The 14,151-nt window shown below is 38.1% G+C and overlaps 2 protein-coding genes and 1 long non-coding RNA gene across 3 annotated transcripts; 1 reads left to right on the top strand and 2 right to left on the bottom strand.

Moving 5' to 3' along the window:
- Positions 1-3,725: 3,725 nt before the first annotated feature.
- On the bottom strand, positions 3,726-4,745 carry LOC103439960 (photosystem I reaction center subunit II, chloroplastic-like). Its single transcript, XM_008378608.4, has one exon. It carries the CDS (start codon positions 4,485-4,487, stop codon positions 3,849-3,851), a length of 639 nt encoding a protein of 212 aa, XP_008376830.1. The 5' UTR covers positions 4,488-4,745; the 3' UTR covers positions 3,726-3,848.
- Positions 4,746-8,275: 3,530 nt separating this feature from the next.
- Positions 8,276-12,530, bottom strand: LOC103453113 (probable linoleate 9S-lipoxygenase 5). Its single transcript, NM_001294051.1, is given in 9 exon segments — positions 8,276-9,044; positions 9,128-9,391; positions 9,480-9,793; positions 9,889-9,996; positions 10,090-10,175; positions 10,279-10,617; positions 10,743-10,983; positions 11,540-11,835; positions 12,308-12,530. Coding segments are annotated over 9 exon segments (2,640 nt in total).
- Positions 11,651-12,938, top strand: LOC108174996 (uncharacterized). Its single transcript, XR_011574796.1, has 3 exons — positions 11,651-11,791; positions 12,294-12,470; positions 12,565-12,938. It is a non-coding gene; the product is annotated as an uncharacterized lncRNA (long non-coding RNA).
- The last annotated feature ends 1,213 nt before the right edge of the window (positions 12,939-14,151 follow it).

The raw sequence follows: 14,151 nt of genomic DNA, 5'->3' as shown, positions 1-14,151 counted from the left end.
TACCTTTCTTCCTTCTCTAGGCTTTATTAAGCAAGTTGGGATTGATGTTGTAGTAATGCTTTTGTATGTTAATGATGTAATTATCATTGCTAGTGTAGTGGCAGCCATTCAACAGGTTATTAACTCTCTTACTATTGAGTTTGATATAAAAAATTTGGGCTCTTTGCATTATTTATTGGGCATTCAGATTTCTAGGATAGCAAATGGTTTGTTTTTGTGACAAGATATGTTACAGAAAACTAAAATGCTTAAATCCAGGTCTTGTGATAGTCCATGCCTTCCTCATAATAGACTTCTCAAAGATGACGATGTTCCCTATACTAATTCTGCTGCTTATAGAAGTATAGTGGGAGCTTTGCTGTCTCTTACTTTCATAAAGGCTGACATTGTTTTCTTTGTGCATCAAGTTTGTCAATTTATGCAAAATCTTATGGTTTCTCATTTCACTTTTGTAGAAAGGATCATGAGATACTTAAAAAGGCACTCTGTCCTTTGGCATTACATATTCAAAAGAGAATTTATCTTTGAAAGCCTTTAGTGATGCTGATTGGGCATGAGACCCTAATGATAGAAGGTCAACAACTAGTTCGGTAGTTTTATTAGGCTCCAATCTCATTTCCTGGTCTTCTAAGAAACAACGAACTTTGTCTTGGTCATCCACAGAGGCAGAGTATAGAGTCATGTCTACTATACTACTTATGTTGAACTTGATTGGATTAAGCAATTACTAGTTTTTCTATAGGGTCCTGTTTTTCTTACCCTAGTGCCTTTTATGTGACAATTTGTCTGCTATTGCTCTCTCTTTTAATCCATTTCAGCATCAGAATACCAAACATATAGAATTTGATGTTGATTTTATTAGAGAAAGGATAGCTAAGAAGAAGCTTAATGTGCAGTTTGTGTTTTCCAGAAAACAATTTGCAGATATTTTGACTAAGGAACTTGGTGCTCCCTTGTTTCGAACTCATTTCTCCAATCTCATGCTTGGTTCATCCAATCATGAGTTTGAGGGGAGATGATAGATATATAAATTTTGTGCCACTTGTACAAAGATTTGTTGGAATTTTTGGATCGCTGGGCCCGCCCCACTCTAACGACACCGATACTGTCCCCACTTAACCACCTGCACAATCCTCAGGTGTGGGGTTTTACCACAAAAGGCCTCGATATTAGTTAGAGTGGGGTAATACTATTTAAACCCCTTTGGTTTTCTTCACCCCACCGATGTGGGACAGTTTAACACTCCCTCTCACGTGTAACCTCATTTAGTGGTTCACACGTGGAGATCCACATCGGTGATTGAAACTCAGAGGTCGGCTGACGTTGGGCCCATTTGTTTTCAATTGGAACTCAGCGGTCGTCTCTATATTAAGAGCTCAGACTTGTTTCCTTCCGGGTGGTAACAAGCTCGTTGGCTTGCACGGGCCCGCAACCGTGGGCTCTGATACCATGTTGGAATTTTTGGATCGCTGGGCCCGCCCCACTCTAACGACACCGATACTGTCCCCACTTAACCACCTGCACAATCCTCAGGTGTGGGGTTTTACCACAAAAGGCCTCGGTATTAGTTAGAGTGGGGTAATACTATTTAAACCCCTTTGGTTTTCTTCACCCCACCGATGTGGGACAGTTTAACAAGATTAGATAGTTAGTTAGAGTTTGTTAGTCAAGTTGTACTGTTGAGATTCTTGTATAAATACTCACATTGTAATAACTTCCTCATTAATAAAAGTAATATAGAAAGAAATGTTCATCTCCGTTAGTGTTTGTTAGTCAAGTTGTATTGTTGAGATTCTTGTATAAATACTCTCATTGTAATAACTTTCTCATTAAAAAAAGTAGGCTAAATTGTATTAATGGTCCCCGTGATGATAGGGTTATTAGAAGATAACCCCCGTGGTGAAAAAAAAATCAGATTTCCGTTAACATTTCCACCCCCACCCCGTCTTTTTCCCACTTTGGTTCTACCTCTCCCCGCCTGCTTCTTTGCATCTCATCTCTCTCTCTCATTCCCTCCAGACTTTCGGCCTGGAGCAAACCAAATGGATATTTATCTGCATCCCAGCATCCAAATCATAGAGTCATAGTTATAGTTAGGGAACATGTTTTTTTTTTCCGTAAAAAATAAACATGTTTTTTTTTTCCGTAAAAAATAAACATGTTAATTAACTAATAATTTTCAACTCCAAAATAAAAGAAATTAATAGCAAATTTAAATAATTAGTGTGAGAAATAAAGATTTATGAGGGAGTCGAGCCCGCATTGTAGCTGTAGTTTTACCAACTTAAGTCATGGAAGTACAAAGCCTCTCTCTCTTCTGGAGCCGACTGAAAATGTCGTGCTTAATAGAACATCGTTCACTATGTTCTCTTCATATATGCCTAAGAAATCCTGTTCCTTTCTCTCCTTTCTATTTAGCTTCCCTACGTTGTTTTCATTTTGAGATAAAACAATCAGACCCTAAACAAAGATAATTCTTCAGTGGATGATGATGAGGTCTGCCTGCTGCTCCTCTTTCCATGTTTCTTGGGTTTTGTTTTGCTTGATTGGTGTGCGATTCTCAACGACTTAATCCGAACCATCGATTGATTTTGTTGGCTTGTTCAGATTTTATCATTTCTACCACCAACAAAACCAATCAAGAAATGTTAATCCAACAAAACCAGCCAACAAATTAATGATTAATTTACTGAATTGGATTATTAGTTAATTTGTAGGCTAAATTAACTATTCGGAAATGTTATAGGATAAAATCTAGAAAATTGACGTTATGGGTTAACAGAAATGTTAATTTTGGACTTAAATTCTAATAGAACTTCACCATGAGGGTTTAAATCTGAATTTTTAAACCACGGAGATTATCTTCCGATTACCTTATCAGGCTATCACCACAAGAACTATTAATCCAATTTAACCAAGAAAAGTAATACAGAAAGAACCGTTCATCTCCTCCTTGCCTTCTCTCGACTGCTAAGCTCTTCTTCTGCTAAGTTCATCCTTTTTCCTTCTTGGTTTATAAAATGATCAATTCATAAGAGGATGAAATTCAAACCATAGCCAAGAATCAAACAATTGGGTTTCAATGAATTGAATTAAATTGCGACCTTTACCAGTTTGACAGATAGTCTAGTGGTAAGTCGATCAATTTAAAGTGGCCGCTACACAGAAATGGCTACAGATCACACTTATTTTAGGGTGACTACTCAGATGAATTCTATATAAAAAGGTGATTCGGAAAGACAAATATTAAAGGACAATCGAAAGGAATGGCATATAAGAGAATTATGAACATTTTGGAAATATTTTGCGTCGAGAGAGAATATTCTATATGCTTCTCAAAGGATATTTGATTAAAATTCAACATGCCATATTTGCTTCCTCTCCTTATAGCTAGCTTAGGTGAATTTAGCGTAGATTTTATTGCCTCTAAGAAATTATGGATTTAGTGTAAATTATTTTATCGTTTGTCAAAAAAAAAAAAAAACATAATTTGCGAATACAGCCTAATTAAAAGCTTCAAAGTTTCAGTTGACGAACCTAAACAACTAATAAAGTAAATAAACTATTTAAGCAAAGTGACTGTACAAATATAAAACAAACAAAATTCTTACCTGCATATATGGATGGCAAAATTAGAAGAACCCCCTTCAATATAACACGTTTTACTTCAACTACTCTCCCTACTAATCTATGGTAAAAATATCTCATATAAACGAAAAAACATATTAACCCAAATCATGTTTCTGAGGTTGCATTTTAATGAAATCAAATTACAAGAAACACAAATTATACTCACATTGCCATCATGATTATAAATACAATGCAAATTACACAAATCAATATTATCATCATATGTCATAGACTTGCTTGCCGGTGAACTTGACCTCAATCGGGCTGACATTCTTCCCAATCGACCTGAAGTTCTGGCCAACCCCTTGGCGCCCAGGGTTCACCTTCTCAGGGTACACACCATCCTTGGGGTGCAAGTATTGGACCTCCCCGTTAGGGAAAACCCTGTAAAACTGGTACTTAATCTTGTACTTGGACCTAAGCCTAGTTCCAAGAGCCAAGCACTGCTCTTTCCTGGCCAGTTTCAGCAAGTTAGGACCCTCCCTCATGATGGCAGCTCCGCCAGTCGGCATCTCAAATATCTGCTCCTTTGGTGACTCCCATGTGATCACGTAAAACTCTTCCTCCTGCGCTTTCCTCAACAGCCCGCCAGTGCTGCCACCGAAGATCGGTGAGGGTGTTGTTGGGTCCAGCTCGGGTGGGGTGAAGCCTACCGGGGCCTCCTTTGTGGGGGTCACGGTTTTTTCCTCAGCGGAGGCATTGATCCTCATCGTTCTTGCGGTGGAGAGCTTGAGTGGCTTGGGGGCCATGAAGGAGGAGGAGACTGATTGCTTCCATGGGGTGGTTGTACGGTCAGCAGTGGTCTTTGGGGCTGAGGGAGTTGGGGTGAAGAGGCTGGCTTGTGTTGCCATGGCCATGAGGAACTAGAGAGAGGAAAGAGAGAGAGAGAGAGAGAGAGTTGTGGTTGGTTTGTGTTGTGTGGTAGTATAATTTTTTTTTTTTTTGGGGGGGGGGGGGTGTGGGTGTTATGGGGTTATGGAGATTTTGATTGGGAGTTTGTAAGGATATGAGGTGGGTGGTGAGGATTTGGGTTTGGATAAGGTGATATGGGATCGACCAATAAGAACATGATTCTGATACGTTGCCCTACCTGTGACTCAGGGCTCATCTTTGCTTTTGTTTCTTCTTTGCATATGTAAATGAGTTCTGGTCAACTTGTAAATCCATATGGAGAAACTAAGGGCAGTTTGGGATTGCGGTGCCTTTTAAAAATTTGCTTTTAATGTGTTTAAGAATAATAAGCTGTAAAATAAAGTAGATTTTGATTAAACGTATTTTAAAATTGTTGTGGTAAGAAAAGCAGTGTAAAAGCTTTTGGTAAATTTTAGTGTAAAAGTAATATAATTGTGTACAATAATAAAATGGACATAGTAGTAGGAGCTGGGAAGACGACAACAGTGATGGGGACAATGGTAGTAATGGTGGTGATAGTAGCAATGGTGGGGGTATGGTGATGGTGTTAATAGTGAGATGTGGTGGTTGGGGTACAGAGGTAACAATGGTGCTAGAGGCGGTGGTAGCGCCGGTGGTGGCAGTTGTGGTTGTAGTGGCAGTGGTGGCGATTGTGGTTATGGTGGCGATATGGTGGTGGCACTAGTAGTGGGATGTGGTGGTTGGGGTGTGTAGAGGTATCAATGGTGTTAGAGGCAGTGGGAGCGTTGGTGGTGGTGGTTGTGGTGGCAGTGGTGGCGGTAATGATGGTGATGACAATGATGGTATGGTGATGGTGGTTGTGGTGGTGGCAACAATGATGGTTGTAACGGCGTTGATGGTGTAAGGTTATTAGTTTTGTAATAGTAGGTCGTAACTGATAAACCTATTAATCCTACATGTAATCCAAGTCAGCAATCTGAAGCCAAATGGTTGCATAAGTCAGCAATCCACACGCCTGCAGTTTGAATACATGATTCCCACTCACCAAGCGAAAGTCATAGTTTGGATAACTCAAGGACTCTTCACCGGATAGAGAACCAACGTAGTCCTATCTATTCTTAGACTCTATCAATTTATATTTGTAATTTGAATTCTCTTGTAATTTGCCATACATTTATATTGTAACAAACATATCTTGTAATCTCTATATAATGAAGTCAAAACCTCACTCATCATTATCTGAGTTGAGCTTATGCAATCAGTCTCTACAACCCTAGCTTAAGTTCTTTTAGTGGTCACTTTATTTTTTAAAGGATAAAATATGTGTGGAAGGCTAAATAATGTTATTTTAAAAATAAAAATAAATAATGAAGGTATTACAACAATTGAAGATATTTATTAAAGGCTCAAGTCCACTTTTTATTAAAGTAGTTTTTAAAAGCAACCTACATGCTGCTTTTAAAAGTTATTGTCTGGAAGCCATTATTGTTTAAATAAACAGGATACTACTTTTACTAAACATGTTTTTACTGCTTAACTTTAAAGTGAAGCAGTTTATGGTGAAAAAAACAATACCAAACGGGGCTAAATATTGCGTTTTTGTATCGTTTTTTTTTTCTTCTGATTTTGAGACGAAATGATAGCGGTAACATTATAGTGATTTTAAGATGAAACAATAGTGGTTTTGTTATTATATTAAGAATTGGTACAAATACCAAAGAGGATATTCGAGATAACATTCAGGAAATTCTCAATTAAAAAAAACTTGAACACAACCTAAAATGCCAACTTGGCCAAACTAGCTAGTTGTCGTTGTACTAGTGGATTTGAGAGCGAGATAGGATTGGGACTAAGCAGCTGAATGCATCCAAGTCTTGAAATCATCCACACTCAAACTCAGATGACTGAGATGGCACTTCAAGGCCAAAGAAACTCCATTCCTAACGAAAAGGTCAAACACTTTGCGAATTAGCATCTGAGAACTTCTGCGCACAAAATCTTGAATATAAGAAACATATGGACACTCTTTGACAATGAACAGCGTCAACTCCAATGAGGAACTAACAACGAACCAACTAGTGTTCATACCAACATAAAAAGTTTGTGCACAACACCATCTCAAAGATACCGATTCCAACAAAATAGACCCAAGAGGAGCCAATAACAAACCAACATAAATTAAAATACTCATTAAGAAAGACTCATAAATAATCTTACTAAGGTGGCACTTGACGGAAATACTAAGGCGTAAAATATGCAACAATCCATGAGAAGATAAAGGTGGGGTTTCCATAAGCCCCAAGCCAGAGCAAGGGGCCTGTGACTATGAAGTTTGTAGATTTAGTGTTTGGTGAGAAGAAATAGAGAAAGGGGAAAGCCCTTTTTCTACTTTATTTTTACCATTATGTGGGAAAAAAATATCCATTCGGATTTTTTTTGGTCTGAATCTATTTGAATATTGGAAGCAAAAAATATATTAGACCAATAGCTAGTTGATGGAATAAATATAATTTAACATGATCGCTTTCATGTTAACCCTTCGAGGTGGTGCTTAATCTTTACACAGGCAATCAAACTCTTCATCTGTCTTTGGACTCGAGGGCCAATCTCCATCTAGCCCCTTCTCTCTGCTTGTCCCCCTTGCCTACTTTGGTAAGAAACTTGAATTTTATAATGTTAGAGACGCCTTAAGTAAAGGTTTTAAGCTAAAAAAGAAAGAAAAAAAATGTCTCATGTAACGCAGTTTTGTGCCAACCCATGTTGCTAGCGTGATCGGTTTAACATAGATGAAAGGCTGTCTCATCCAACCAAGTTTCAATTACGTTCTACAATCATAGAGATTTTTCAGTGTGACCGGTACACGGGATGGTACACCACGTGTCATTATATAAATGATGAGATATGTGTGTTAAAAAGTTAATAACTTAAACAATAAAATTTCCCACAACTCCTATTAAAACACGTGGTGTACCACTTGTGTTTCCGTCATAACTAAAAATTTCTCCTACAATCAAACCAGCAGCATTGGGGGAAAATGAAACCAAGTGCAGAGATTAACTGTTATCACTTGAGTTGAGCCTACAACTTACATATTTTTATACTTGAAAAAAGATACCTAGGCTTAGGTTTGTTTTGGAGGATTTTGGTGAACTTCAAACTGAGGTAACTCCTTTGAATTATGACAATACTTCCGCAATTGTCATCACCAAGAATCCCATATTTCACCGGAAAAACCAAGCATATTAACCGAAGGTACCATTTAATACGAAGTACTGCATAAAGGAATAATTGACTTGATTTACTGTCTGACAAAGGAGCAGCTACCAGACATATTCACCGAGGCACTGGCAAGAGATCAGTTCAACAAGCTCAGAGAGTTACTTGGAGTGAAATCAGTTCACAATTTAAAGGGGAGTGTTAAATTGTAAATTGGCGAATTTCTTTCTTTACTCCTAAGAAATGTGATGTGTAGTGTACTATCTGATTGGCTCACTCATATACACACTGAATGAAGGAAATAGTGCAGAGTCATATTCTTTGCACATTCCTGCAATTCCGAAATATGTGAAATCATCTTCTTTTTCTTCTCTTCGATTTCCTTCTGTTTTAACCTCCTAACAAGAATCAAATAACAGTTCCTATATTCTAACACGATCATGGAAAAGAATATGAGAATTACAAACATCCTATTTGGTAGTCTTTCACTCCTGTTGTCCGATGTCACACTATAATTACTTAAAAAACATTCATCTAGTTTACAGACCAAAAGGGTTCAGATTGAGACACTGTTGGGAATTCCTTTTCCAGTCAGTCCACCCTCTCTACTCTTGTCAGATGTGTTAGGGTGAAGCAAGGTATAAGGCACGTCTACAGGCCCAACTCTGTTCTTCAATCTATTATCCTTGTTCCTTGCATCGATTCTCTTTTCGATGTCCATTAGCTTCTCTCCGAATCTTGCAAATGCTGCTAGTGCTTCAGCATCTGAAGTCCACTCAGGAGTATCGTTTTGCCCTAGATAAACCTCATCAGTCGAATGTCGTGATAAAATCTCTATCAGAGATACACCAAGGAGAGTTTGGAACTGAGCTGTAATTGTTTTAAGGAAAGCTGTGTCAGGGGAGGACACAAGCTCATAATATTCAGCAGTGCCTGGCTCAGGCATGAAACGTCGGCTTACAGTTGGGCGGTTAGGGAGGTAGCCAGCGTAAGAGTATTGCCCGAAATTGACTGCTGCATGGAGGGCAGAAGCCACCCATATGATTATGGTACATGATTCGATAAGTTCAGCTCTTGTTTGCATCTTAGGCCACCATGGTTCATTCTTCTTGTCACCGTGGCCTATATTGCGGAGCTCTGTCCACCAGTTCTGGAGTTCAGAATCACCTTCGACCACATCGTCCGATTGGTAGTACAAAGAGCAGTATTCATTAACCCAAGTTTCAATCGCCGACCAAATTTCTAGCCCATCAACAGCAAACGGGTAGTCTTCAATCAGAAGTCTCAGGCCATGAGGACAAGTCGTATCTGGAACTGCCATTCCTCTGAAATCGAACAGAAGCAAAATGACATTCAGTTTGATGGAAATTTAAACATTATTATTTTCAATTTGGGCTTTCTGGGTTACCTCTTGAGCAAGTCAGCAGGTAATGCCTGCTCGGTAAATACCCAGCTCTTATAAATAACAGCCGACATTTCCATGGAGAATCGACCTGGGAAGACTGTTTTCTCAAGCACCCCACCGGCATTGATGAGGATTTGCCTGGCCAGGGCATTTATGTTCATTGTGTCCCGGAAGTGCGGATGCAAAAGCTTATGTATCGGGTGAAGTACACTCAACTGTCTATTTGTTGTGATCACAAATGGCTCTATCACAGCATGTGTGTTTAACCTGCAAATAAAATTTATAAGCGTGTAAACTAGAACCCAAGCCGCTACCTGTTGCTCGAATACAGCACTTTGTATGTTAGGCATCTTACCAGTGGCTGATAAGCTGATGATAGCCAGAATCGTTTACAGCAGCATAAGCTTTGGCAAGCTGCCACACCGACTCCTCGATGCGTTCATTGCCTTGTCCTGGTGGAGTGAAAACTTTGCTGACAGCCCCATGACGGTCCCCTTGTGGATGTGGTAAGCTTAGCTCAATTGCCAAAGGCTTCAACGTCCCGTCTTCTTGCAGCAAGAGGAGAGTTCTTGTGGCATACGTCTTTGTGTCCGTTGAGTTTATTTGCCTCAGGTATAACATTAATGCATCATGATGATCTAATATGAATAGCCTGTTCTTTTCAGTTGCCTGTGCAAAAAGGGACAAAAATGATAATTTCAGTAGATACATTTAAAAAAAACATTGGATTAATATATTGGAGACAAATGAAGCATCAGCAGTACCTCTTCAACAGTGAGGTCATTCATGTTGCCTTTTATGTGCTCTTCTCGTATCGAACTGTTCTGATTCCCATATACTTTAGGGTCTAGCTTACTGACTGGGGGAAACTCCTGTAGTTAGAATTTCGATGGTTATTTGAACAAACTTGGAACGTATCCTTATCGCTATAATAGTCAAATGAATCAGGGAAACTTGTATTTTACTTTGAGGCGGGTGATGTTAACAGGGTTCACTCCTGCTAGCATTTCTCGCCCAAATTCTTTATCTGTCCTCCATGCAGACCTATCTTCTGCATTATATCAAGAAATCGTTGCAATTTAGTATGATAGTATGTTCAAAATTCAAGGAATTTAGCATATCTAATACCAGTCATTGGGGAAAGACGTATGTACTTTTAATCACATCAGGCATTGGAAACTTGAGAAATCGCTCGCCATCTGAGCGAATCAGTTCCTTAAGCAGCTCCCAAGGGATGCGCTCCCTTATTTTCTTCAGTGTAGGCCCATTTGGCAACTTGATACCTCCCTCGTAGAGATTAACTACGTCGTCAAAGGTGTCAAACTCATTGATAGTTTTATCACACAAAGACTTGAGTTCTGGAAGCAATATTTGAACTAGGGATTTCAGGCCATAAGCAAGAAAATCGGAAAACTTCACGTGGCCAAACCGCTCATCTCTTGGAACATAAATGTCTAGACTTAGAAGCGGCAGTCTGCTCTCGGAATTGGGGTCTGTACGAAGCATGAAAGAAAATTGGTCATAGAACCGTAAGAATTCTTCATGTCGTTCGTGTTCTACGCCATATCTTAACTTAGTCAGGACTTAATTAGCAAAATGAACTATTCAGGTTACTGACCGGTTTTAGTTGTTTTTCGACCAGTTCTTCCTCTTCTTGGATATGGATACTCGTACGACCCACCAAGTATAGGGCGGGCATATTTTGGACCCTTGTCTGGACTCCCTAAATCATTGTAGTAAGCATAGTCATAGACCCTGTCCCACTCCTTTAGCTCGCCTGATCCACTCCCTCGGAGATTGGCGAGTTCTTCTTCCCTGTAAGGGTGTAGTAGCTCAGGTGTTTGAGATGGCAGGTAGGCCTGAACAAAAACATGAAGTTTTCAGTCAGTGCAATCTCATAAGTACCTTAGCTAAAATTATAGCTTTTAAGTTGCATTTCTGCGTGTCATTGGTCACAGATTTAAGCAGGGAAGTGATTCAGCACGGCTCTTTTATTTTCTTGCACTCTTATACATTTGGTGGATCATAGGAGTAGAAAGTAAAAATAAATAAAAGTGTGCGAAAATCATTTATCTTTCAATAATTTAGAAAAAATACCAATTTGTTGTAACTTCTGAAAATTGTTCAATGAAACCAGATATGAAATTTTATAATTAGTAAAACATGGTATTTTTATGTGCAAGTGCTAATCCAGCTGGAAAAGTAGCGGATTGTGATATTTCCACTTTTGGTCAGTAAAGCTTCATACTATAGAGATTAAAAGGATCAATCATGACAAATCTGACCACAAGGGTCGGATAAGATAAGATCCAGATTTCTTCGATTCTTAAATAGAAAAAATACAAGTGAAAAATGTGTCTCCCTATTGCATGTTATATTTTGACATTATGTTAATTAACCAGACTGAATGTATACCTTGTTGGGGAAAAATATCCGATTGTACTTGTAACGATGTGCTGGGTATACCCAGGAATTGCAGACAAAATGGAGTTGACCGTGCTCGGGAACATCTTCTAATGTTATTGTCTTGAGGTAGAATTGGCTATGGTGATGGTTTCTGATCAGCAAAGCGCCGGGAGCTCCATGGGACTCATCCCAATCCAAGGAAATGGTAAAACTAGTTTCACCGGCCGACAACGATGTAATGGTTGTAGCCCATTTCTCCAGGTAAGCAACCTTTCCAAGCTTCCCTCTCGATTTCAATCCATTTGCTGCACATGAATAAGAATTTATGTCAATTTCAGCTCTGTTAAAATCTTAATATAGTAATTATCTTCTTCAACATATGTAGCTTTTGACTTTGTATCCAGTTATGCGGGTTCCCATTAAAAGTAAAACCATGCGTTCAAAACTTGAACAAAAGAATTTTAGTAAACTAGAAAACACCTTCACAACTATAAGTTTTATACAAAAGCACATCAAGAGATCAATTGGGGAGGAAAACCTCTCATTCGTAATTTATCTACTTGTCATGCAATAAATGATTCGCAGTTGTGAAATTCTTATGTTGTCCTCCCCAATTACCAAGTAAGTGGAACTTTTTTTCTTCTAAAGTATCAGATTTGATATGATATATTTTTCTCAAATGTAAAGTTAGTTTATTTAGAGCTTACGTGTGAAAAACTCAAAGCATTTTAGTGAGTGAATTGTTAATTCGATTCAACTGAAGGAAGAGAGACTGACCTGCTGCTTCAGGATGAGTGGCACTAATGAGCTGCATGGAAACACCTTTGCCCAAGAGCTCATGGATTCTATCAACGAATGAAGCTTTGAGGTCGTTGAAGTCCAACACATTCTTCTTCATCAACACAACTTTTCCTCTGATTCTGTTGCTCCCACTCACCATGTAATCTGGCTTCTCGTCGTCATTGTCCTTCTCCTTGTCCTTCAAACAACATGCTTCCATCACTCTACTCACCGCTGTTGTTGAACTTGGACAGAGCCCACCCCTCAGAAAAAAGGTCAAAATCTCAGGAAGATGGATGAGAATGTGGGAAGGGATTTAGCTCTGTGTTCGAGTAAGATGTGAATCAGGTAATCCTTTCCTCCTTTTGAGGGAGGGTTTATTAATGATATTTCAGATTTTATTTTTTTTTCTTTTTTTTGGACTTTTATTGACAACAGGATCCTTGTGGAACTTTTAATATTTCTCTCTTTACTAGTGAACAATTAAAGGACTGGATTCCATCTTGGCAAACCCAATCGCTATGTATTTATTTAATAAAGTGCATACAATTGTATATGTTACATGACGTAAATTTATCGTTTTATTGTACAAACGTCATAATCAGAATATTTTATTATTTTTATCTCATATGAAGATCATCTTTAAAAAAACATTTGTTCGATTTAGACAAGATAACAATTAATCATGAAGATAATACTTGTTACTATTACACAGATTCATTCGTACATATGACTGATTTAGTTTAGTAAGTGATGCTAGAATGATCATCTACTTGAAATATATTTGGTAAATTACACAATGTGGCGATTAATGGTTAAATTCATTCTTTAAATCATTACATAAACAATCTAATCATCAACTGTCACATCATGTGATCTATAAAATATGATAAAAAAAATGATGTCCTTAGCTTTTTCCTTAATTGAATGATAAAAAATAAAGAAAATAACTTGGTATAGTAATGTAAAGAGTAATAACTCTTATTATCTTTGTTTATTACAGTATAATAATTTTATTTGAAATCATTTGGCAATAATATTAATATATACATGTTGGCATATATTTGATGTATTCTCTCATCTTGGTCGAATATATTTTATGAAGGGTTAATATCAGTTTACTATCCTTAAGTTTCTTGGTTTTCAACATTTGGTACATGAAGTTTTTTTCATCTCAGATTGTTACCTGAAGTCAAAATTTTGAGATAGTTTCATACATCTGTTAAGGTTGCTGTTAAGTCAGTCGTTAACTAGTGATGTGGCATCCATATGAACAATGACTAGATGTCATGTGTCAATATAGGACCCAAATGAATATTAAAAAATTTAAAAAAAATTAATTAAATTTTTTTAAAAATAACCCCAATCCCATCTTAACCCTCCCTCTTCTTCTTCGATTCCCTCTCTCTTTGCCCCTTCTCTCCACAACCACCACTTGCTCACTCCTTTCCTAAACCCCTTTCTCTCTGCTACGCAATCCAAACCCAGACACAAGGGCCGAACCCCCGTCTACTGATCACGTCCCTGCAGTCCGTGACTGTTAGCATTTAAGTGATTTTAACTGAAATAAGTTTATATTTTACTTGTTTTAATCAGAGCCTTTGGATTACATTCCAAATGGATGCTCTAGATTAAGTTAAAGTAAGTGGTGTTGAGTGACACATGTAACTATCTCATAGGATAGATAACATGAATGGCTGAGATTGTTTTCATTCTGTTAGAGGAGAGAGAAAGGCAATATTCCCTCCTCAGTGAAACGGTAATATTCGTTTTGCTATGTAAGAGAGAGAGTGAGCAATTTCAATGAGAATGAGTGTGAGGCTTTCATTACTCTGAAGCTT

This window comes from Malus domestica, chromosome 13 (assembly GCF_042453785.1).
Source record: "Malus domestica chromosome 13, GDT2T_hap1".
Classification (NCBI taxonomy): domain Eukaryota; kingdom Viridiplantae; phylum Streptophyta; class Magnoliopsida; order Rosales; family Rosaceae; genus Malus; species Malus domestica.
This window is presented reverse-complemented; position numbering and strand designations above follow the sequence as displayed.